Raw genomic sequence first — 24,074 nt, 5'->3', positions numbered from 1 at the left:
TGGGGACAGGGAGCAGTAACAGGTGCTTCCTCTCTGACGCTCAGCTGCTCGGCCACTGCTGCTGCTGAGTCGCTTCAGTTGTGTCCGACTCTGTGCAACCCCACAGACAGCAGCCCACCAGGCTCCCCCGTCCCTGGGATTCTCCAGGCAAGAACACTGGAGTGGGTTGCCACTGCCTTCTCCAATGCATGAAAGTGAAAAGTGAAAGGGAAGTCGCTGAGTCGTGTCCGACCCTCAGCGACCCCATGGACTGCAGCCCACCAGGCTCCTCTGCCCATGGGATTTTCCAGGCAAGAGTACTCCACACGGGCACCTAAATCTAGCGCTGCGAGAGACAACTTTTAAGAGGAGCCAGAGATGAGGATTTTAATATACAGTTTTCCGATTTAAAACAGGCTGTTTAGACGAAACCTCTCCTAGGTTGCCACCTTCAGTGTGTGGAGCCAGACACCTGGCCCCTGGCTTCACAATGTCCATCAGCTGGAGACAGGATTCCAGGCAGTCAGAGCAGGAAATACTTACTTGACGGAGAGGGAGAAATCCCCAGGAGCACTCTCGCTCTCTCGGATAAGAAAGGCCCCATCATGCCGCTGTTTGCTGAGCATTTCTTCTGCTTTGGCTCTGGGGATTTTGCCAAAAAACCACCTAAGGAAGGAAGGCAAGCCAGTCAACATCTGCTTCCCCACAAAGAAACGGGATGTCCAGCCTCCCAAACGTAACAGCACACTCCTCACCAGGGGAAGGGCCTCCCTCTCAGCCCTCCTGTCAGCACACGCCCGTCCCGGCTTGCGAGGGGTACTGTCTCCTCCCTTCCCCACTCTCCAGAAAGTGACTCATAAGACACGATCGTGGGCCACTCTCTACAGAGGAAGACACTTAAAGATGGGCCTCCTGAGCCAAAGCGCAGTGGGCCCCTGGCTGACTCATCAGCAAGGCACCGGGGGAAAGCCCAGATCTATTGACTGGAGCACAGAATGAACCACTTAAGGTGAGACAGGCCTTCCTGCAGCCTCTACAGTGGGATGAAGAGAAGGCGGGGCAGGAAAGCTGGGAGGCCCAGAAGCTGGGCCACTTCTAAGGGTACCAAGGGGAGAGGCTCGGGCTGGGAGGGAGCAGCCCCGGCAGGCAGCTGTGGCTGATGCTCCTTTCAAGGCCTCTCTCTGCCGTCACGGCTCAGAGGCTGGTTTTCAGGAACCACCAGGAATGCTATGGTCTACCCGGTGCAGAGCTAGCTCGTTGCATTTGGAGCAAGTTACAGTCTCCTCTCCCAGTGCTGATTCACTGGGGTCACAAGAAAAAGTGGGTGAAGTCATGGAAAAGGGCAGGAGTGGTTGGGGCGGGCAGGAGGAAGAGAAGAAATCTCTGAAACAGCTTCAGGTCACAGGCGCCTCACTTCTCACAGGAAAGCCACAACGAATTAGGACAGATGACTGTGAAAACAGGGTTCTCTCTGCAGAGCTGTCTTTACTGTTGTTATTTTAAAAAAAAGCAACTGACACCACTTGTAGCTGATAAAGACCTATTCGCTTCATCTGACTAACATGCATTAAATGTGCAAACTAGAATAACACAGGCAGCGAAGGGTCCTTTAAAGTTATACATCTAACATATATCTATCTTACTTATAAGCGACTGCATGCAAGATGTCTCTGAAATAACTGTCATTACTGTTCAGTCGCTAAGTCACGCCTGCCTCTGTGCAACCCCATGGACTGCAGCACGCCAGGCTTCTCTGTCTACCGCTATCTGCCGGAGTCTGCTCAAGTTCATGCCCATTGAGTTGGCGATGCTATTTAACCACCTCATCCTCTGCCGTCCTCTTCTCCTTGTGCCTTCAATCTGAAATAATACACTCTGCTAAAATTCAAAGAGAACGACGGGGGGCTGCTGGCAAGGGTGCATTCAGAAGCTGCCATTAGTGACTTTAAACAGGCCTGAAATCTGCAGCCCTGTGTCTACCTCATTGGAGGCAACGCACTGCCAAGCTGCTGGAGAGCTGGTGCCTCCTATCTTCCTGTGCCTACAAAGAACTCGAGGGTGAGTCCTCCAGTGCCTGGAAGGAAGGCCACACCAGAGAAATCAGGCAGCCAAACAGCAGAATGACGGCCAGCCAGGAAAGGACAGCTCCCAGTGCTGCGCCCTTGTAGGTACTTTCTGGTTTGGTTTGTGCTCTTGGGTAGACAGCGCACATGCCCTCCTCGGCAGTCCTTGGGCTAAGAGGCAGGCGGAGTGAAGCTCAATTCTTTCTTCATAGACTGCCAGCCATCTTCCCACCAGGCAGGCATTTTCCTTTCTGTCTTCCTTTTTTAAGGTATAAGTAATAGATCTAAATTAAAGTAGCTTAGATGTGCGTGAAATAAAAATAAAAAGCAAGACTTTTCTCCCAAACTCCCCAGAGGCAGTGATTGTTGGCAGGTAGGTGTGTGTGTGTGTTTAGACCTTCCCCTTATGGTGCACGGTGATACAGATACAGAGGAAGTATTTTTTTGCTCTCAGCTTGAAAGTAACTAATTTTTATTTTCAACTTGAAAAAAAAAAAAGCTGTAGTGATGCAAAGTACTGATTGGAATTTTTACAAAGTAAACACACCCTTATTATAAGTACCCCGACTGAAAGACAGAAAATTAGTTGGGGAGTCTGGTGTCTGCTCCTATTTTCACTAAACACCCCCGCAACCTCCACCGAGAGAAAGGATGTCTTACAATAGAAGGGATATGATGCTACGTGAGGAACAGCTGTCACTCTCAGTTAAAACGTTTAATACTATGTACACTTCCTTAGCATTTCACATTATTTATAACTAACTTCTTTCAATGGTGATATTTGGGCTTTCCAGGTGGCTCAGTGGTAAAGAATTCATTTGCCAATGCAAGACACACACAGGAGATTCGTGTTCAATCCCTGGATCAGGAAGATCCCCTGGAGGAGGAAATGGCAACTCACTCCAGTATTCTTGCCTGAAAAATTCCATGGACTGAGGAGCCTGGAGGGCTACAGTCCATGGGTCACAAAGAATCAGACATGACTGAGCATGCATGCAATGAAAGGTGATATTTCTGTGGAATTATATGGCTATGGTCAAACTGTTTAAACTTTTTTAAGAATATGGGTTTATGCTATACCATGGGAAGAAGCAGCTTATTTCCAATTCAAGTCTATATTACATCCCATAGGCACACATCCACAGGCATTTAATGTGAAGAGCATATATTTGGATCCACCCCAGTATATACAACTCACGCTGCAACACTAATGCCAACAATCATTTCGCAGTCTGTGTTTAATTTGTTAGCTCAAACGCTGTATTAGATCATACTCCATTTTAAACCTCCCTCTTCCTCCCTAACAAAAACTTTAAAAAGGGGGAGAGAGGGGACGGGGAGGGAGGGTGTTCCACGCCCTCCCACAGCTCTGAAGCCAACTCTGACCCTGTGCTGCTGGGCATCCATTCACAGAGCAGCTCTGCCTCGTGAAACAGGCCTAAGAGGCCAACCACACCCCCTGGTTCAGGGTCGTGGTCTTTTCTGTACTATGGTTTCTTTTTTCAGAGCTCGGATGGATGAGCATTGCTTGCCTTCCAGTCAGTCTGGGAAGGAAGCACCACGGGGCCTGGACTCGATGCTTCCTGATCAATTATTATTCCGAAGTCCCCTATAGTGGGGAGACAGGAGCAGGCATGAGAGTGGTTTTTTCAACCATCAGGCCAGTAACTGCAGCTATCCTAGGAGGATGGCCTTTTCCTATGTTTTCAACAGTCAGATCTGAAATGCCTAAGTCACCTGAAACAATCTGAAGAAAAACAAAGATTTAGAGCGGCAGACAGTTTATTTAATATAAAAAATTACAGCCTGCTGTTCTGAAATTTCCCTTCAGCCTGGAAATATGAAAATGAAAGGGAACTTAAGTTGATTTTGTTATCACTGGATCTACTGCTGAAGTCAGCAAACTATGTATGACCCTTGGCCTAAATCTATCTGAGTTTGGTATGACTTACTAAGACTATTTTAAAAATTTTAAGAGTTATTTAAAAAAATTCAAACAAAGATGAATACGTGACAGGACAGAGACTGCACATGGCCCTAAGGCTTAAAATATTTATTATCCGGCCCTTCACAGAAAAGCTTGAGCAAATCCTGGATCTCTTGAGGCAAGACTGCAGGAGCAGACGTGCACATTTTTGGCTTGCGTGGACCAGGAGGTAGGAAGCCCTGTGTGACTCCCAGTGACTACTCCCCAAGTGCTTTCCCTGAGGGGTATATTCTGTGATGCAGTCCGTGAAAAGCCCACACAGTCCCCAAAGCAACTATGGAACCTAAGTGGCCACAAGAATGCAGAAGTGTGCTTAGCACACGTCCCAGGAATCTGTAATGATCTGCCTGTCTTTTGGAGTATCTTGGATAGTACCACTTGCACCAACATTTTAGTAACCCAGGCATCAGTTCAGTCGCTCAGTCGTGTCCGACTCTTTGCGACCCCATGAATCACAGCACGCTGGGCCTCCCTGTCTATCGCCAACCCCCGGAATCCAACCAAACCAGTGTTCATTGTGTCGGTGATGCCATCCAGCCATCTCATCCTCTGTCGTCCCCTTCTCCTCCTGCCCCCAATCTTTCCCAGCATGAGGGTCTTTGCATGCCTAAATGTTCAGTTCAGTTGCTCAGTCGTGTTAAAGTGTTAAATGTTAATGGCTAAATGTTAAAACTCGCCAATCTAATGTTACAGGGACCTCAAATGAGGGACGTTACCAGTCCATTGACAAGGGGCCAGGAATCTCTTCCATGGAATGCCTCTGAGTATTTAGTATTTTGGCTTTTATTGTCATGGACAAATTGGTCCCAGCCTTTCTGCAAGCATTTGGGTCTGAGTATCAAATTCAAAACTACTTACTGAGCTACTCTGTGCAGAAACAAGGCCTGAGTTGCAAGGGAGTATAAAAGCAGAAGACAAAAATTCCTCAAGGAATCTAGTATCTTTTTAGGGGAAGTGGGGAGAAATCAATCTCATATAGCTATAAAGATACAAGACAGTCCAAGTTTCAAACAAAAACTAGAAAAATATCCTTCATAAATTAGACTGTTTTTCTCCTTGTAAATCATTCCATGAAACATTTAGTGACCCATCAAAAGGTGCTGGGTTTTTTTTTGAAGCATAAGCAGTTTCCTTGAAGACCCCACAGATGCTTCATTACAGACAGTTCTGTGTCTATACAGAATAGACATTAATAGGTTTCTTCCCATTACCAAACTGAAGGGTAACCCACCCCTCACTCTCCAGGTGATAGCTTCCTGGACGTGATCTCTCACAGAACTTCCTATTAATTGTGTAGCCATTTTCTTATACCATAATTTAACTATAGAACCTAACTTCCCAGTACCAAGGTTGGTCTCTGCACGTAATGAGAACTGTGTAAGAGTTCAGTGACCACAACCTGAACCTGACAGATGGTTCAGGGGGAAGCTCCGAAGTCATTTGTTTTGTTCTATGGAAGGCAAAGCATCATCTTAGAGCTGACTCGGTTCATAAGGGCACATTTAAGTCCCTTCACTTGCTGGAAAAAGGGGTACATCTGTGGGGAGAAACTCACATTGCTCTATAGTTTTCTACACTGTTAGTCTTTTATAACGAGAACTATATTCATACATCGGGAGCTTAGGATGTACACACACTACTGTATGTAAGACAGATAACCAACGAGGACCTACAGTATAAGACAGGGAACTCTACTCACTATTCTGTGATAACCTTTATGAAAAATGAGTCTAAAAACTAACACAATATTGTAACTCAACTACACTCCAATAAACTATTTAAAAAGATGAGAACTATATTCATAAGTTAGTCGTTTTAAAATGAAATACTGGAAGCTTCTCCATTTGCAGGACAGAGGGCAATGCACTATGCCATGGTCAAGGCCCTTGTGCACTCTATGGCACCTGGGTAAGATGACGTGAGGTCTGTGTAAGACAAGTGGAGGTTAAGATCTTTGCTCCAGTATCTGGGGGAAGAGAAGCACCAGGGACACATCACCACAGTGACAGTGAGGGAGAGGGGCAAATGGGCAGCCGTCTAAGAGCCTTCTTCACCATTCTGTTGTTCAAACAAGTAGGAAAGACCTACCACTTCTCTGTCTCAGCGGCATTCTCACCTGAGCGCTGAAAGCCTCTGTTCTCCCTCACATATAAGAAAACGACTGTGTCTGAGGCAGGAGCAGAGAGGATGCAAGATGGGGGAGAGAAGGGTGGGAGGGAAGTGGCCTGTAAGGGCTCCCAGAACCCCACCCTGTCACACAGCAACATAAAAGGTTCTGGAATTAAAAACAAAAATTTCCCCACTGTTCTCAGCAGCCTGTTCTTTTGTCTGAAGTGGGAACACTCAAATGGAGGCTAGGGCAGTGATTACAGTAACACTGACCAAGACCCAATTACAGGCCCAGTACTGTGCTCTGGTGGTATCAAGATTATTAAGACATGGTCCCACAGGAAAATCAAACATACCAATACAAAACCATGTGACAAGTACCTCTTCTAAAAACTCAAAAAGCGCAGAATCTGGCATTTTTTGCAGAATGCAAAACACACCTGGCACCAAGGGTTTCATAGAATAATAATTACGGACCTAACTTTTATCATTTGCAGATCATTGACAATTATCACTGAAAACAAAGACAATTATTGACTATTATGCTCTCGTTATATACTCTTACGAACATGGAAAATCAAGGTGCTTTGTTAATTCCCTGGGAAAACAGAGTAAAAAGCATGATATCCATCCCGATGATCTCAATTTTAGAAACAAGCAGGAGTGTCTGACCCTGGATGGTCAAGCAGAGCCCAACTTACGGATGTGGTTTCATTTCTATGTAGTTCTTGGGGATGAAGCCGTCTTTCCCATTGAGCTCTGCCTTGTACCAGTTCTGGTCACATTCTTCATTCAAAACCTGAAAATAATTCAAACAAGGAGAGAAAACAGTCATTTCCTTTTCACTCTTGGGTGGGAAGCCATGAGGGTGATTATGGTGCCTTTTGGGTTTGTTTGTAAAAGGTGTTCTTTTGGAGTATGATCACATGGACGCCGAACTTGTGATTTCCAACAAGCCGAGTTATGGCAACTTAAAAAGAGTTGTCCCTGGAAATGAGAAGTTCAGGCTCCTAAAAATCTAGCATTAATGCCTCAGCAGAAAAGGAAAGGGAGGGAAAAATAAAAGGTGAGTTTCTGCGAGGAGATTCTGGAGGACAGCAGGCCAGAGAGTGAAGGCACGGGAAGGTGTGCCTGCACAGGTGGGCGGCAGCAGAGCGCGCTGAGGCCTGTCCAGGGGTCTTCAGGCAGATTTCCACCACAAGACCCCACCTAGAGCTCTCCCCATACTGTCTCTGGGTTACCCCAAGTGTGGGTCAGGCACCGCTACGTGCCCTTGTACGCGAAAAACGTATTTTCATGAAGAAACACGGCAAGTCTTACTTCCCTTATCCTCAAGGGCAGTTAGAGAATGCTCAAAGCACACCAACCAGCCTAATTAGGGGAAAGACCCAGAGACCGTACAACTGAGCCACTGCATTCTACAAAGTGAAAACAGACCTAGAAATGTGACGTAATCCAAGGTTACGAGCTAGTGAAGACCACATAGATTTTCAGAACTCAAAGGAAGGTGCTCTCCAATACTGACATTTATATGGACAGGTCAGGCCAAGATACTGTCATCTGCAGAGTATTAAAAGAAGCAGAATAGAGCTAGGCACAGTATAAAATCCGCCCTCTGAATCCCAGATTTCTAACAAAAGGCAAAGGGTATAAGGCATTTTTTAAAACTATTAACTTAAAAAGAGAAACTGAAATGTGAGGCCAACTCCACAACGCGAACAAAGGAAAATGTTAATGAGCTGACTAGTACGGTAGCTAATCTATCCTACGGAGCAAAATTCTAAAAGGAAGCTGGTAAAATTCTTTAAAAAATTATTTACTCATGACGCTGAACGATGCTGGGCTCACTGCCAATTTACAACCTGGGCTGCTTGGTGTACATGTAGCACTGGCATTTCAAAGTGAAATACAACTCTGGAAAGGACAGATGAGGCTGATAGATACCAACGAATGGTGAAGCTGCACTCAAGATGCCTCCCAGCGACTTCACTTCTGAAAGGAGGCTGCAACGGAGGAGTCTTACAAAGCTGGTGCCTACTTGTGACGCTGCCTAACCTGAAGTCCTCAGAGTCAGTCACTGAGCTAAGTGCGCACAGGCCAAGGCAGCAAATCTTGCAAGGGCGGATATATGTGATAGCTGGGGGAAAAAAAAGAAAAACCAGCTGCTGGTAAATCCCATCAGACGCAGATGAAAACCTTTTTCTTTCCATATTTTCCCTTAAATTTTTTTCAAAAACTGTACTGTGAACAGAGAAGTCATTCTGTTGCTAGGCAAGCATAAAGCGCACACACACCCGCACACCAAGGACAATGGCTGGAGAGAGAGGGGCTCCTGAGGTGCTCCCTGCCCCAATGACATCAGTGTCTGGCCTTGAGCACCATGGCTAATCCACACGGATCACAGAAGATTCCAGAGCACGAGAGCAGAGGAGCTTCAGGCCAGGATTCTCGTGTCTACCAAAGAGAAGGGCTGGGAGAAAAATGCAGTCTAGTAATTATCTCATAAAGCATCATGGCCTGTTTGGACCTAAAAACAGAGTAAGGTAAAAAAGGACAGTTTTAATTGGTGACTAATAACCCTGCAGCAAAGGTGCTACACACCAAGTTTTTGGAACTGTACATTCTTCTTGTAACCTAAGACAGAGGCAAACTTCCCCCTAAAAAAATGCCCACAACCCAACAACAAAAGAACCTCCAGGGCAACCCCCAGATTTGGCCCCACTTTTAGAATTACGGTTTTCTGCAGAACAAAATTAATAACTGTTGTTTAGTATGCTCTTCTTCCAGAAAGGTAGGGAAATAAGGAACCAATACATTGAGATCATCATCATTACTTTGGCTGCATGGCTTGTGAAATCTCAGTTTCCCAACCAGTGATGAACCTGGCCTCGGCAGTGAAAGCCCAGGATCCCAACCACCGGACCACCAGGAAACTTCCCAACACTTAGATTATTTTTCACGTACTGCTTGAATATGGGAGGGTAAAATTTTAGTTCTCTGGAACATTCTAGTATCCAGAATACTGCTTTGCCAGAAAGCCCGGTGCTGCTGCGGTGTGTTTCTAAAGCTCCATACACGATAAATTCAGTGCAGACTGGTTCTGCAAGAGAAAGGGCCCTGCTAAGCCAGGGCCACGGAGAGCGAGGACCAAGGCTGCCACCCAGCAAGCCAGCAGCTTTCACAACTCAAACCAGGAAAGCCCAGATGGCACAATGTGAGAGCTGAAAGGAAATTTAAATGCTTGAGAGAGTGAAGGGCACAAATTGAGACAAGTGAGTCTAAAGCAGAGCTGAGAAGGGCACCAGGGCCAGACGCATCTGCGCCTACAGAGACCCTGCTGGATGTGCTGTGGCCCTAGGTGAAGTTCCCGCCCTCCCCAAGTGATCTGCTCAAGCCCAGGCAGAGTTCTGAGAAGGAGCAGACTGCTCCTATCACCACTTCCCCGAAACACAGGCAATTCACCCTTCACTCATTCATGACCTCTTAACAAAAGAGATGACTGAGTTCAACCACCACATTTTCATTCTGGTTTGAAAATTCCAAGGAATGTTTTTAGCTGTTACCCCATAGCTGCATGTTCTATGCCAACCCCCATATTCCCTCGAGTGATGACTCTGTAGCCATCAAAACACTTTGGTTTAACGGAAGCAGACTGATCAAGAGATGAGATTATGAGAGGAGGAAGACACAAGTTTTAGTGAAGCTTCCATTTGTTCTTCTGGTTGCAAAAAGACTGAAAGTAAGATCACAGTCACAATCAGGAAGAAAACTAAAAGATAAGGAACGGTCTGAGGTTTGCAAAGGAGAATTAAAACTACTGCAGTCTGTTCCATGGAAGGGACACAATGGCTGCTTTTGAGCTGTCGCTAAAGCTAAATTTCTCAACCTGCAAGCTGATAAACCTGGGTATATTCAGCCTGTGAAAATTCACTGAACTATGCACATATGATATATAATTTTTCTATATGTATATCATACTTCAACTGAAAGAAATATTTCAGTCAAGAGAACAGTAATATTATAGTCCAATTTACTTGTAAGCAACACACACCAAGGCCTCATTCACCTCCAGCACAAACTTTCCACACCAAACATACACAGGCGAGCAGAAAAGAACACAGTGAGGCTTCAGAAACCCCCGCCATGATAGCCTGGTATCACTAACCTGTGAAAAAATTTAATTCCCGGAAATAAGAACTTTCTGCACAAATGATAACTCAGAGGATTCACACGTTATACTTCTGCATATATATGTTTTATTGGAGTATAATTGCTTTACAGTGTTGGTAGTTCTGTTGTACAAAGTGAATCAGCTCAATGTATACATATATCCCCTCCCTCTTGAACCTCCCCACCCCTTCTATATTAGATAATTCTGATAACATGATTCACTGTTGCCCCCACCCCACCCCAATCTGAGACTATTCTAAAGGCAATGCAAATTTCCATTTATACTGCCAACTTAAAGATTTCCAAATAGTTTAGGAAAAAAAAAAAAAAAGCCAAAGGTCGAAGATTCAGGTCTCAGACCCCTCAGCATACACCTAATGCGACAGGATTTGACAGGCTCACGTGGGTTCAAATTTCAGCTTCCCCAACAAGGAGCTGTGTGGCCTTGGGCAAACGACCACTTTCAAGATTCTGGTTTCCCATCTATAAAGTGGTGATAATACCTAGCACTGAGAGGGTTATCAGTGGTAAACGGCACTGCATTTCTATACAAATTACAGAAAAAATGTTGTCTTTTAGGGAAATGGAAGATAAAGTTTGTTTATAGACTGCTGTATTTTGAAATATGGGGGGTATTTTCTTGCCTGAACACATCCAGTCATTTGTAAATAAATAAACAAAATAAAAACCATGATTTAAAAGAGACAAAAAAGCTGTGCAGTTCTAGAACAGTACCCATCAAAGCTTTCCATATTCATTCTAACAGCTTGCATGGGGTTCAACACTTCCTCAGGGAAAAATTATCCAGTTTTGTATCAGTTTGTGAAGCAATGTATAAGAGAGAGCATTTGTAAAAAAAAAAAAAAAAAAAAAGATTACATATTTAAGCTCCTTCACCACATAAAAATAAAAATACCAGTACAGCTGGTCCCTGCTTTACAGAAATTCTACATAAGGAAGTGAGGTTTCCCAGCTCGTTAAAGATCAGCCAATCCCACTCAGGCAACACTGAAATACTGCCCTGACATGGAGACAATGTAAAGAGCTATGGTGATCCTACCACAAAATTTCAAACACACACACACACACAGGCTTTTTTAAAGATTATAACCCGAAGAACAACTGGACACGGCCCTGGCTAGGGTAACAGTACTGGGACAGCCATTTAAAATCAGTTCTCTTCAGCCTGTTACATATTTTATTAGAAACTCTTAGGATGCTCTTCAGCCTCTCAGACTCCTTTAGTATGGATGACGGTGTCGGCCTCAAACTACACTGATTCATTCTGAACACTTTAAATAAGTGCTCTACAATCACCAGCTCCATCTGTTACAGTTTTTGCTCAACATGAAAAACATCTTGGCTACGCTGCTTGCTCCACTGTGTGCCAAATCATGAAAAACACCCACACTGTAGACGAGTTACTCTGAATTTTAATGATGAGATGATCAACTTAAACGTAGTTTAATAATTAAGGCTCCTGGCCCCACAGAAACCTAAGTTGCTCATGTAAGCGCACAGAGCAACAGCCCTCAAATTCTCGGCAGGCCAGTCTCCATGATGGAAGCCTACACCTCCGTAAAGACACAGCAGTACCTTTCAACCCCATCAAGACAGCTGACAGGTAGTGGGCCCTTAAAGACCAGAAAGCTGAGAAGTGCATATATGAAGTTTAAAAGCTCTCTCAATTTTGGCAGATTTATAAAAATGCGTGTAAACACCAAATTATGTTTTATTAAAAGAAAATCTATTCATTTAAAAAAGTATTTATGTAATGATATCACATCGAGGGGGTATTTTTGCTTTATGGTGATGATCTCTTTCAACAGAAGTATAATATCTGTGCCAGGAAATGTGTTTTTTGTTCCCTTTGAATCGGATATTTCCAGAAGATTCACTTCTTTGGGGATCAAGAAGCCCTAAATTCTTTTTACATTACTTTCCTTTTAAGAAAGGATTCTATTTACCAAACTAAAGAAATCCAAAGGGCATTTGTTGATCAACTTTACTTTCTGACCACCAGACACACAGGCATGCTAGGTTTTGCCCAGAAAACCCCCAAACCTTCCACTGGTAAAAATCACTCATCGCTTGTATAATCCCACTTGAATACAACCAGTAACGTGGTGCCTTTTCTCCTGTCGCCCAAGAGAGGTCTCGCTACCCTCCCTAAGCAGCTGCTATGAACGGGGATCAGTTCAAAAGAGAAATACTGGTGAATCAAGAGGCCAAGTCTCCTAAAGGCCCAGGTGTCATCGTTTAAGGCTGACCAGGTGTGACCTCAATCTATATTTGGTGCTCTGAATCACTTCAAACACCACTGTTTTCCCGTTAAGAAGTCTTAAGGAGCCTCCTATGGGTCCAAGCTATTCTCAGTTTGGCATTCCACTTTCCATAATTTAGCCACCAACTACTTTCTGTCCTTCTCACCCACTTCTCGAAGTGAACCCTTCAGTTTGCCAAGCTAGCCAACTCAGCCAGCTCTGAACAGTCCTCCACGTTCAGCCTCGCACCTTGCCTCCTCCCCATCTACTCACACCTCACCCGCCGCTGTTTTAGTACTGTGCACCCAAATGCTCTGTCCTCTCCTAAACTGCAAGCACCCTAAGAGCCTGGCTCCACGCCACTCTCATCCATATTCTCCACAATCCTCAGAATGGCATCGAGCATATTCTGAGGAACTGATTTGTATGTAGGGGGGTTTGTTCCAAGTAATGCACATGGGATCAGAGCTAGCTGGGCCTGGGGACAAGAGAAAGGGCACCATACGTTACACGTTACCATGAAATGCCTTGTGAAAATAATATCTCTTGAAATGACCCTCAAAAGAAGACTGATCATCATGAATCTGTTCCCCCCAAGAAAGAGAGGCAAAATAAAGGAAGTAACAGAATTAGGCAATCCATATTCCTGTAACTTAAGCACCATGTGGAATACTTCAAAAGGGAGTACCCCAAATCGTTCCCGCAACACTACCACTTCTAACTTTCTCCAAGCTAAAAAAGTAGAAGAGTGGGGTGGGTAGGCAGGGAAGGAAATTTCAGTATGACTGATGAAAGAGTATGTCCTGGGTGGACGAGGGAGGGAAGGTCTCTATATGCGTCCCAACTGACAGCTCTCAGCATGGGGACTTCCTGAACCAGTAAGACGCCTGGTTCAGCATGCATGTCCGGCTGCTGCTGCTGCTGCTGCTAAGTCGCGTCAGTCGTGTCCGACTCTGTGCAACCCCACAGACAGCAGCCCACCAGGCTCCCCGTCCCTGCGATTCTCCAGCCAAGAACACTGGAGTGGGGTGCCATTTCCTTCTCCAATGCATGAAAGTGAAAAGTGAAAGGGAAGTCGCTCAGTCGTGTCTGACTCTTAGCGACCCCATGGACTGCAGCCTACCAGGCTCCTCCATCCATGGGATTTTGCAGGCAAGAGCACTGGAGTGGGCTAGTGACTTACTTTTGCAGGCTGCTAAATTTTATAGCTACAACTCCTCCAGCAAAAGGCTTACAAAGGACAATAATGAAGATCTTCACCTTTTTCCTTCTTCTGAATGGCAGTCAAGATGACGCAGAAAGAAAAATGTCCGTACGCTCTCTCTCTCTCACACACAATCACGATCAACTATTAAGAGTTCAGGATCACTCCCGCATTTTTTTTTTAAATAACAGATTTCCTTTATAATGTTCACATATGTAGGAGGATGAACAATTAGGAAGACTAACCAAATTATCATAAGAATAATTATAAGAATAACCAAAAGATTATTTTTCTTTGAGAAATATTTCAGTACTCAAAAAAAAATAAAAAAATAAAAAAAAAAGGATTGGGTACTCTCATCAACCTCTCCAGGTTTGGCTGTCATTAAGAAAGTTGCCCATGACATTTTAACAAAACAGGAAGGTCGTTCACACTTATGTAACTATTACTCCACCCAGATGAATCTGGAGGCAGTGAAACCTAAATGCACAGGCAGTACCCCAAAATAAACTCTGTAGATACCAAAGGGGTACAAGAGTTTCCATTCAAAATTGTCTTCTGTATTTGGCGACTTGCGGAAGACCTATTACTTTGGTATAGCTGACTGCTCACCAGAAGAATGCAATGCTCTCAAGAGTGTCACGATTTCAACCGTGGGGGTTTGGGGCAGTTGGTGGGGGGTGGGGAGCATGGTGGACAGAAACAAAGATAAATATGAGGGAGTTTCAAGAGAAAATGCTGTGCATTTGAAAAACTCAACAATCCTGCCACAGCCTGCCAGGAATGAGATTGCTAAGCCCTGAGCCAGGTGAACTGAGGACACAATGGCCACCCTTCCCTCCCCAGGGAGCTTGGAGTCTGGTGAACCGCCTGTGGCAACACCACAGGGGGATGCCAGGAGAGGGGGGAATCATGGGCACTACGGCAAGGACTGATTCAACAGAAAATGTCTGAGTTCCAAATACCAAGGGGAAAGACCTAAGTCCAGTTTAGGGGTTACAGGAAAGCTTCCTGGGTGAAGTGTGCTTAGTCACTCAGTCCTGTCTGACTCTGGTAACCCCATGGACTGTACCCGCCCCCAGGTTCCTCTGTCCATGCAATTCTCTAGGCAAGGATACTGGAGTGGGTTGCTATGCCCTCCTCCAGGGGACCTTCCCAAACCAGGGACTGAACCCAGGTCTCCCACATTGTGGGCGGCTTCTTTGCCGTCTGAGTCACCAGGGAAGCCCGGGTGAAGTGTGAGGAAGGTTACATTCCCCTAGTCCCAACCGCAGGTTACACTGTCTGCATCTTTAGTTATGCTCAGCTTGCACAGAACTCTGAGTGGAAGGAACACGGCAGACTTCCCAACTTGCTATCAGGCAAGTGGAAGGGTGGACGGTTCCCTCGGTCCACTTGGCAGCCACTGACCAACAGACTGGTTAAGCTTCCCTAAGTTAGTAAAACCTTTACTAATGGTATCAAAACTCCTAATCAGAAATAACCAAAATAATAACAAAACTTCCTGGGTAAAGATCCCTGGGTTGGGAAGATCCCCTAGAGAAGGGAATGGCTACCCACTCCAGTATTCTTGCCTGGAGAATTCCATGGACAGAGGTGTCTGGCAGGCAACAGTCCACGAGGTTGCAAAGAGCCTGGCATGACTGAGCGACTAACACACACACACGGCTAACTCTTTAATGGCATATATTTAGCTGCTGTCCTTGTTCATTAACGGAAGGCTTTCAACTTTAGGCTAAATCCTACAACTCTCTCCTCAAAAAACACCAAACAAAATAACAAAAGCCTCTCAAGCCAGGGGAACAGCAGTCACCTGTTTTCTAATGACAGGCAAACCTGCTCAGGTTCATCAGCTCTACGTTCTATGATCTAACTCACTTCCTGTTGCTTCAGCAAAAAAAAGCAGGAGTTTCCAAAAAAGTCCTTTTCTGCCCCCAAATTAATGACAACAAAGTTTACTAAGTTTTACTCAGGCTTATTGATCCAAGATGTGAACTAAATAGGGTCTATTGATTTATAGTCATGGTGGGACCCAAGAGCCACACCACAGAATCTAATAGGAAAAAAAGGCATCTGTCACTGAGCTTAGTCACTGTCAACTGCATGAGAATCTATGACTGTAAATCTCAAGGCCAGGGGTCTTTACACCTAGGGTGCTACCGTTCTGAACCGAAAAAACCTAGTTCCAAAAGCATTTTCCACTTCTGAAGCAGCTAACCCAGCTCCATGGCAGGAGAGTCCGTAATCCCATGAGAGACAGAGGGACTGGGCTGGCATGGTAAGTCCCCACTCCACTGCCAGGGTGGAGGTGATGCAGGCCATTAAACAGGTTAAGTATAAATACTAAACTGAAAATGTGGATTCGTGCTGTGTCAAGTGTAGGATTAGGGAGCAGAAAAGACAGGGACCTCCTTTAGTCTGGGAGGGAGGGGGAATGTGGTCAGAGAGTAATATTTGAGGGGACACCCAAAGAACTGCCTATGAGCAGTCCAGGCAGAAAGCTCCAGTGAGAAAATCGGGAGCTCAAAGTGATCAGAAGTCATTGAAGAGCGGCAGTCAGGTTTGCCTTTTTCAAACATTCCAATGTGAGGATGAAGCGGAGGGAAGACCAGGTGAGACCCACCACAGCCGCCAGGTGAAAGATGCCAGCACCGGGACTGCAGTGGCAAAGTGCGGTGGAGGGAAGCAGACAGACTCAGGATACCTACAGAGGCCGAATCAAAAGAGCTCGGTGGGTAGATGGGACTCAGTGGCCTCCCTCTTGACCATTGATTCTCTTTTTCTCTCTATAAAGGACTTTAGAAAACCAGCTATATAGAGCTGCTGGCGAATGTCCTTTTAGCGTCCTCGTGAGTAAACAGCCTAATTGCAAAGGCAGACGGTGCTCCTGAGCCTCTCCAGGTCCAGTGGGCACTCTCCTTCACCTTCCTGTGCCCTGCATGGACCTGCGACGGCTCTCTGGTTCCCCAACCCCAACGGGAGGCTAACAGATGGAGGCTTCCTGCTGGGGATTCTGTGGGCGGCCTCGACCCCTCAGCTAAGGTCTCAGCCCTCTCAGCTCAGTTGCCGCCGCCTCCTCCAGGCTCTGCTAGCGCCTCCCTCTTCCTGCACGCTACAGTCTTCTTTCTCCAAGCCTCAAGATGGTAACCCGCTTTCTAGCTCTGGGTACTGCACCATCCCCTGCGGTTTCCAGGGGAACCCTGCCCATAGCTTTCCTGTAAACAGTCTCATTAATAAAATCTCTTCAGGTGAGCCAATTTAGGTGTGTCATGTGTTTCCCACCAGGACCCTGGCTGAGATTCCCCTCAAATCAGTTCTATCCATCCTCTGGAACTGATTAAGGAGATATTCCATCATATAAAGTGCCAGTTACAGGGCAAACAGATCACAGGAAGTATTCCAAATTCTACTAACTACTTGGGAGAAGAAAACTTAGAAGACTCTTGAGGTCCACCACTCTTAAGCCACTAAATAATTCTGTCTACTATTAAAGTAGTTAGGGAACTAAGCAATGAAGACCTAGGAGCTGTAATCCGGCCAGCACTAGGCGGTACTGACGAGTTAGCTGCAGCTGCTCTCCTCTTTGAATTGCACTTTGGTCCATGTTTGAGTGTGTACTACACTGACAGCTTTGTGCTAGGAAGCTGTGATGGGATCTGGGCATGGGGGAAGAGACACAGTCCTACCTTTGGAAGTGTTTACAGCTAAGGGAGCTATGCATGTAAGATAATAAGGGAATAAGTAGAAAGTGGGAAAAGGGAAATGGCTGATTTTGAGCTGACTATGGAATTCATGGGAGAAGGCGATGGCACCCCACTCCAGTACTCTTGCCTGGAAAATCCCATGGACAGAGGAGCCTAGTAGGCTGCAGTCCATGGGGTTGCTAGGAGTTGGACATGACTGAAGCAACTTAGCAGCAGCAGCATGGAAGTCACAGCTACATGTTTCCAAATGAGCTGCTTGGGTGATGTAGAAAAAATTCAGTTCATGTCTGGAGGAACTAGAAAAACGCCAACTTCAAATAGTCCAGGGACAGAGCAAGAACTTAAAGGCAGAGCAACTCAGAGTAGGTAAGAAGGTGTGGTAAAACAAGGCCATCGTCCCTTTTATATTTTAATTGGGGCTCAAAAAAGGAGGGAGTTGCTGGTAAGTCACACAGCTGGTATCCTCTCTCTGCAAGGCTACAAACTGCCCTTCTGCGAAATGGAGCGGTCACATGTTTAAGCGACGAATGGTAGTAACAGGCACTGTGGATGACTGGATGTGGCTCAATGGCATGGCATTGCCTCTCAGAGGTAATTTCCAGGGCGAGGCTACTCCACTGCCCCTCCTCGCTGTCTCCACCATGCTGCTCAAGTGGCACTGGGAAGGCTGAAGAGTCTTAGAGCCCAGAAACCTTCAGGCTGCGGTATCATGTGGGCCTGCCTAGGGTAACTAGATCAAGTGGTCTATTCCAGTCTTCTATCCCTCAGAGATTTGACAGAATACCCCCTTCCTCTACTTTTTGGATGACTGTACTGGCAAAGATGAAAACAAGTTAATATTCAGTGATGATGACCGGCTGTTCCTGGTGGGAGTATAAAAAGGTGTATGGTTTCACTGAGAAGAATTTAGCCTTAAATATCAAAGATCTGAATTTTCATACCCAGTAAAGCCTAGCCATTCTTAGGACTCTATTCTAATCAAATGATCAAGATGTACTGTGTTAAGACTCAAGGAGCAGACAATTATGACTGTTCATTTTGAGTCAGCATCTGTGCTCAGTCCTGGGGAGACCATAAGACGAAAATGATCCTTCCTTACAAGGGCTGACAGCATGGAAGGGAAGGGAACCATGTAACTTAAGGCATCATAGGTTATGATAGAAAGTTCAGAGTGCTCTGGACGCGAGCACACCTTGGGGAGACCTAATCAGATCATGCATAGAGGTGGCAAGGAAAGCTCACCTGGGCAGTATCATTTCAACTGGAAACCCTAAGTACGAGTAGGTCTTAGCCAGGTTTAGGGGCGGGAATGGAGGACACAAGTGAGAGACAGAAGAAATACCCCAAGCAGAGGGATGAGCACACGTAGAGGCTCTTGGGTGGGAAGGGGTTTGGTGTGGTCTGGAATGGAAATAACAGATCCAAAGGAGTTCTGTGAGAAGTCAAGGCTTGGAGGCTAGAGAGACAGGGAACTGGCTACACTGTGCAGGGCTCCGAAGAGTGGAGTACGGGTCCTGGGAGACCAGGGACTGACTGCACCTGCTCTCAAGTATGCTGAATCTGGTTTCTGTGTGGCACAGAGATCTGGGAGGGATGCAAAGTGGCAGCAGGAAGACCACTTAATTAAGGGGCTAATGCAGTAAGCCAGGCCAGAAGAGATGGGACATTCTGACTAGGGTGGGGGGATTCTGATTGCCCTGAGAAGACTCTAAGATGAACACAAGAAACCCATACGCATTATTTTCACACTCTTAAATTTACCCCCCCAACCCTGTTTGCAGGAACAGGGAACATAGTACAGTCAAGGGTGAGATCTAATTTCAAGTTGTATCACTAGCTTTCCAAGGCCACATAATCTAAAACTTAAAGTTTACTCTTCACCATAAATAAAGTGAAAATGTATAAAAGGGATAATCCCTCAGTTGTGCTGAGGTGATGTTTTGATTGCTATTAATGTATAAGTAAACGTCTACACAAAACTTTTTCAAACAACCAATTCAAATAACTATAATGTACAAACTGTAGACTCTATGAAAATACTCAATTTGAACTAGTATACCCTAACATATACTTATTCACATATTAAACTTTCTCTGCTCCCCAAAGTGACCCCAAATACAGACATTTTCATTAAGAAAACAGACGTGAGAATTCAGGATATAGCAACTTTTTCTGGGGTACCTCTGTAACGGAATTGGAGACAAATATAGCTGTTGTTGACAGACAGGCTGAGTTACCCCTCCTTTTACCAACAGAAGGGAGACTTGTCTTGTAACTAACTAGTTTTCACGGCCTCCTTCAGGCAGTTGCAAGGCTCAGAAGGCAGGAGGGAGGCCCGAGGGATGGGGGTAGCGGGAGCACAGCCATGCAGCTCTGCTCTCAGCCTGTGCTGTCAAAGGGAGACAAGCCTAGCCCCGCTCCGCCTATTAGTTTTATCTGAGCACCTACACGCTGCTTCATGCAGAAAATCAGCACTTTCGTCCCACAGAAACGTCACAACCTGCAGAGAATAGGGGGACTAAGAGGACTAAATAATAGGATGTATTAAAGCAAACAACGGGCTTGTCAGGCCCTCAATTCCAGATTACAAGAAAGACTTCCTGATTTCAGGCAGTATTTAAAGTGGGAAGCTAGTGTGCCACCCACAATTCTGGGTCGCTACAGGACTTAACAGAACAATGTCAGTGCTGCCTGGAAACTCAAGGGGAAACCAGGCATACAGGGTTCCTCTCTTGCCCACAATAACAAGGAGCTTTCCAAACCATAAACATCATCAGCCATATGATGATCAACTCAGGTATGACCACTGTTGGCCACCGCAAAATGATTATTACTGAGCCTTTCTGACCTCTCGATCCCTCCCCATAAGGTCAAAGGCTATGAATGGCTATGCATAACACAGCTATAATGATTCAACTATTAAATCTGAATTGACCAGAACCAAAATGCCCCGGTGAATTCTCCCTGTTGAAGTCACAGTCTGCAGCCCTGGGAGGTACAGTGAGGCTGGTTTTAAAATTTGTACTCCCTTTACTGGGTGGCCTTCTGTTTTCCCTAGAGTTCTAATGGATTTAACACAATTTCTCTGGCTTTTATATATTTTAAAATTATTACTACTTTTCAAGGATGGTATATGTAAGAAAATGTCTTAAATACTCATTTCCCTCTTCAGTCTATCACTCTGGGATTTTCCTGATACTTTCTTTGGCTGGATGTGTGGATTCCTAGACTTCAAGGCTTCCTCATTCTTGGTTTTTACGGTAGGGCACCAGTAATACACCCCAAGAAAGGGTGCTGGGGAAGCAAATGATTTCAGTCCTGGCATGTCTGAAATTGCCTTGATTCGTCACTTGTAACTGCATGCTGGTTCAGTGAGGTATAGAATTCAGCAGAATTCTAGGCTGAACAGCATTTCTTTCAGAATTAGGAAGCTACTGTTTTCTGGTATTTGGAGTTGTTCATCCAAAGTTTACTGGCAATCTGATTATCACTTCTTAACAGAGACTTGTTTCTTTATTTTCTAGATGCTTTTAGAACCTATTCTTTCTCTTGGACATTTTGAAGTTTAACAATAACTTATCTGAGGGTGGATCTGTTTTTATACAAATTGCTGGGTAGACTCAGTGGTCCCTCCTCCTCCAAAAATTCACACCCATCACCTGCGAGAAATTACCTTCTTTTTTTTTAAAAATCTGCTAGTCTTTCCTTTGCACTGTTCTCCTCCTTATCTGACTTCATGAAAGACCTCCAGCAGGCTCGCACGGCATTTCCTGAGTCCATTCACACCCTTCTAGACGACGATCTCATTTTCTCCTTAAGCCTCAACAGCTCCTCCACTATCTTTCTTTCTGCTGCTGCTAAGTCACTTCAGTTATGTCCGACTCTGTGCGACTCCACAGAAAGCAGCCCACCAGGCTCCCCCATCCCTGGGATTCTCCAGGCAAGAACACTGGAGTGGGGTGCCATTGCCTTCTCGGGATCTTTCTATTTCACCAAAAATACAGAAGCAAACAGAAGAGATCCTTAAAAGCTCCCCCCACCTGTGTACAGCCACTTGTACCTGTAATCCTTACCCTCTGCCTTCTATTTCTTTTGTCCATGCTCCTAACCACATAAAATTCTACTTCTGTGCTAGACCCTACGTTTTTGCCTGCTCAAGGACATTAGTGCAGTAATTTTCCCTTATTTCTTGCACATCATCAATTTTTTTTGTCTCTACTAGATCTTTTCTATCAGTAAATAAAAACGCTATTATTTCTCCCAACTCTCAGACTGGGATGAAAACAGACCTCTTTTGATTCTACATCAAAACTCCCTGGAACAGTTGTTGACATCCCGTCTCCAGTTTCTTTCTTCCTGTTCTCTCTCCCTAACATTTTATTATGAAAGCTTTCAAACACAGAGCAAAGTTTAAAGAATTTTACCAACCAAGACACATTTACCCACCACCTAAATTATGCCATTAACAATATGTGCTTTATCACATATCTATCTATACAATCTCCCATTAATCCATTTTTTAAATGCAACAAAGTTACTGTCATCAGCATTCTCCAAATACTTCTCCAAAAACATATTATTATTAGTTAAATGTTAGTTTGCAATGTCTTTTTAAATTTTTATCGATTGGTCTATCTTTGGCTGTCCAGGGCCTCTGTTGCTGCGCAGGCTCTTCTCTCTGGGGAGCACAGCCTCTTCTCTCTGGGGAGCACAGGCTCCAGGATGCTCGCTCGGGCTTCAGTAGTTGTGGCACATGGGCTTAGCAGTGTGGCTCCCAGGCTTGGGATCCTCCCAGACCAGGGATCCAACTTGTCTCCTGTACTGGCAGGTGGATTCTTTAGCACTAAGTCACCAGGAAAGCCCTATTTTATTTTCTTCATGTATCTCAAAATTGCAGACATCAGTACTCCTTCTCCTACATACTTCTGCATATATATTATTAACTACAGTTAAATATTAGTTTGCAGTGCTTTCTTTCGGTGTAGCATTTACACAGCCACTGCCACCCCCCAGCAAGGCTCCCCATGCCCCACTCCCCGCCCCGACTCACCTTGCCTGAACCCACTCCCAGTATGTTTCTGCTCTCTCCACTGCGACTACTCAGTGGTCCCCAGTGATCGTGATGGCTTGTTGCTGCTGCTGCTAAGTTACTTCAGTCGTGTCCGACTCTGTGTGACCCCACAGACGGCAGCCCACCAGGCTCCCCCGTCCCTGGGATTCTCCAGGCAAGAACACTGGAGTGGGATGCCATTTCCTTCTCCAATGTATGAAAGGGAAAAGTGAAAGGGAAGTCGCTTAGTCATGTCTGACTCTTCGCGACCCCATGGACCGCAGCCTACCAGGCTCCTCTGTCCATGTGATTTTGCAGGCAAGAGTACTGGAGTGGGGTGCCATCACCTTCTCCGATGGCCTGTTACTGAATCCAAAGGTCAGTGCCCCGCCCCCATCTGACCGGGCCCATCAGAAGCCACAACAGAGTGGTCACTTACTCTGCAGTGAAGAGTTTGGCTTCTAGGATACAACACATCCTAGGTTTTCTTCCTATTGAACTGGCTGCTCGTTTGGTCTCCGTTGCTAGTTTCTTTTTATCTCATTAACTGTTAAAGGGCCCCAAGGGCTCCATCCCAGAACCTATTTTCTTCTCTACCAACACTCATTCTCTTAATTTTCTCATATAGTCAGATGGCTTTCATATACCCTAAATCAACCCCTTCTCTCCACTTCCACAGCTAGAATTCTGGAAGCTGCCAATAGCTCTTGCCCGGATTCTGCCCAACTGGTCTCACTGCTTTCACTTTATCCCCTTCAGAATAACATTATTAAAATGTAAGCCATACCTGTTGTCACAGCCAGGAGGCGGTGAAGCAAATGTGACAACTAAGTGTACTGTGGTACCCTGAAACAGAAAAAGGACACTAGGGAAAAGCTAAGGAAATCTGGATAATACCAACTTTAGTTAATCACATTTGCCCGGAGCAGTTCACTAACTGTTAAAAAAAAAAAAGGTACTAATGCAAAATGCTAAAAAGAGGGAAAATTTGGTGTGGGGCATACCTGAACACTTTGTGCAAGTTTTCTGTAAATCTATAACTGTTCTGAAAAGTAAAGCTTACATATTAAAAAAAAAAAGCTAGACTGTGGATCTGCTTAAAATCCTTCAAAGGTTTCTCATTTCTCTAATACTCACTGCTTCTCAATTGTGTATTCACATTTAAAACTGAGGCAACACAAAGGCAGTCTAGGGACTTCCCTGGTGGTCCAGTGGCTAAGACTCCACGCTTCCAAAGCAGGGGGCCCCGCCAGGGAACTAGATCCAACATGTTGCAACTGAGAGCCTGCATGTCACAACTAAAGATCCTGCAGGCCTCCACTAAAAGATTCTGCATGCCGCAGGGAAGACTGAAGATCCCAAGTGTTGAGGGCTGCAACTATGACCCAACGCAGCCAAATAAATATTATAAAAACAAAAGCAGCCTAGGAACTCTATTGGAAGTGGGTGAGGCTTGACAGAGTTTGCTTTATTTAAACAGAGCTCTAGATGCAGGAAACTTTAGCAAAAGTACCAGAACACTATTTCCAATGCCACAAAGTTTT

At 45.2% G+C, this 24,074-nt stretch overlaps 1 protein-coding gene across 5 annotated transcripts in view; it reads right to left on the bottom strand.

Moving 5' to 3' along the window:
* The window catches only part of GRB2 (growth factor receptor bound protein 2), a 65,970-nt gene that overhangs the window by 5,359 nt on the left and 36,537 nt on the right, over positions 1-24,074 (bottom strand). For all 5 annotated transcript variants that reach the window (XM_060395010.1, XM_060395007.1, XM_060395008.1 and 2 more), the window contains 2 exons: positions 6,840-6,937; positions 523-645 (listed from right to left, as the gene is read on the bottom strand). In XM_060395010.1, coding sequence (XP_060250993.1) covers positions 523-645; positions 6,840-6,937 — 221 coding nt within the window. The remainder of the gene's footprint in view (positions 1-522; positions 646-6,839; positions 6,938-24,074) is intronic.

This window comes from Ovis aries, chromosome 11, assembly GCF_016772045.2.
Source record: "Ovis aries strain OAR_USU_Benz2616 breed Rambouillet chromosome 11, ARS-UI_Ramb_v3.0, whole genome shotgun sequence".
Taxonomy (NCBI): Eukaryota; Metazoa; Chordata; class Mammalia; order Artiodactyla; family Bovidae; genus Ovis; species Ovis aries.
The sequence above is the reverse complement of the archived record's forward strand: the minus strand, read 5'-3'. Positions and strand labels throughout refer to the sequence as shown.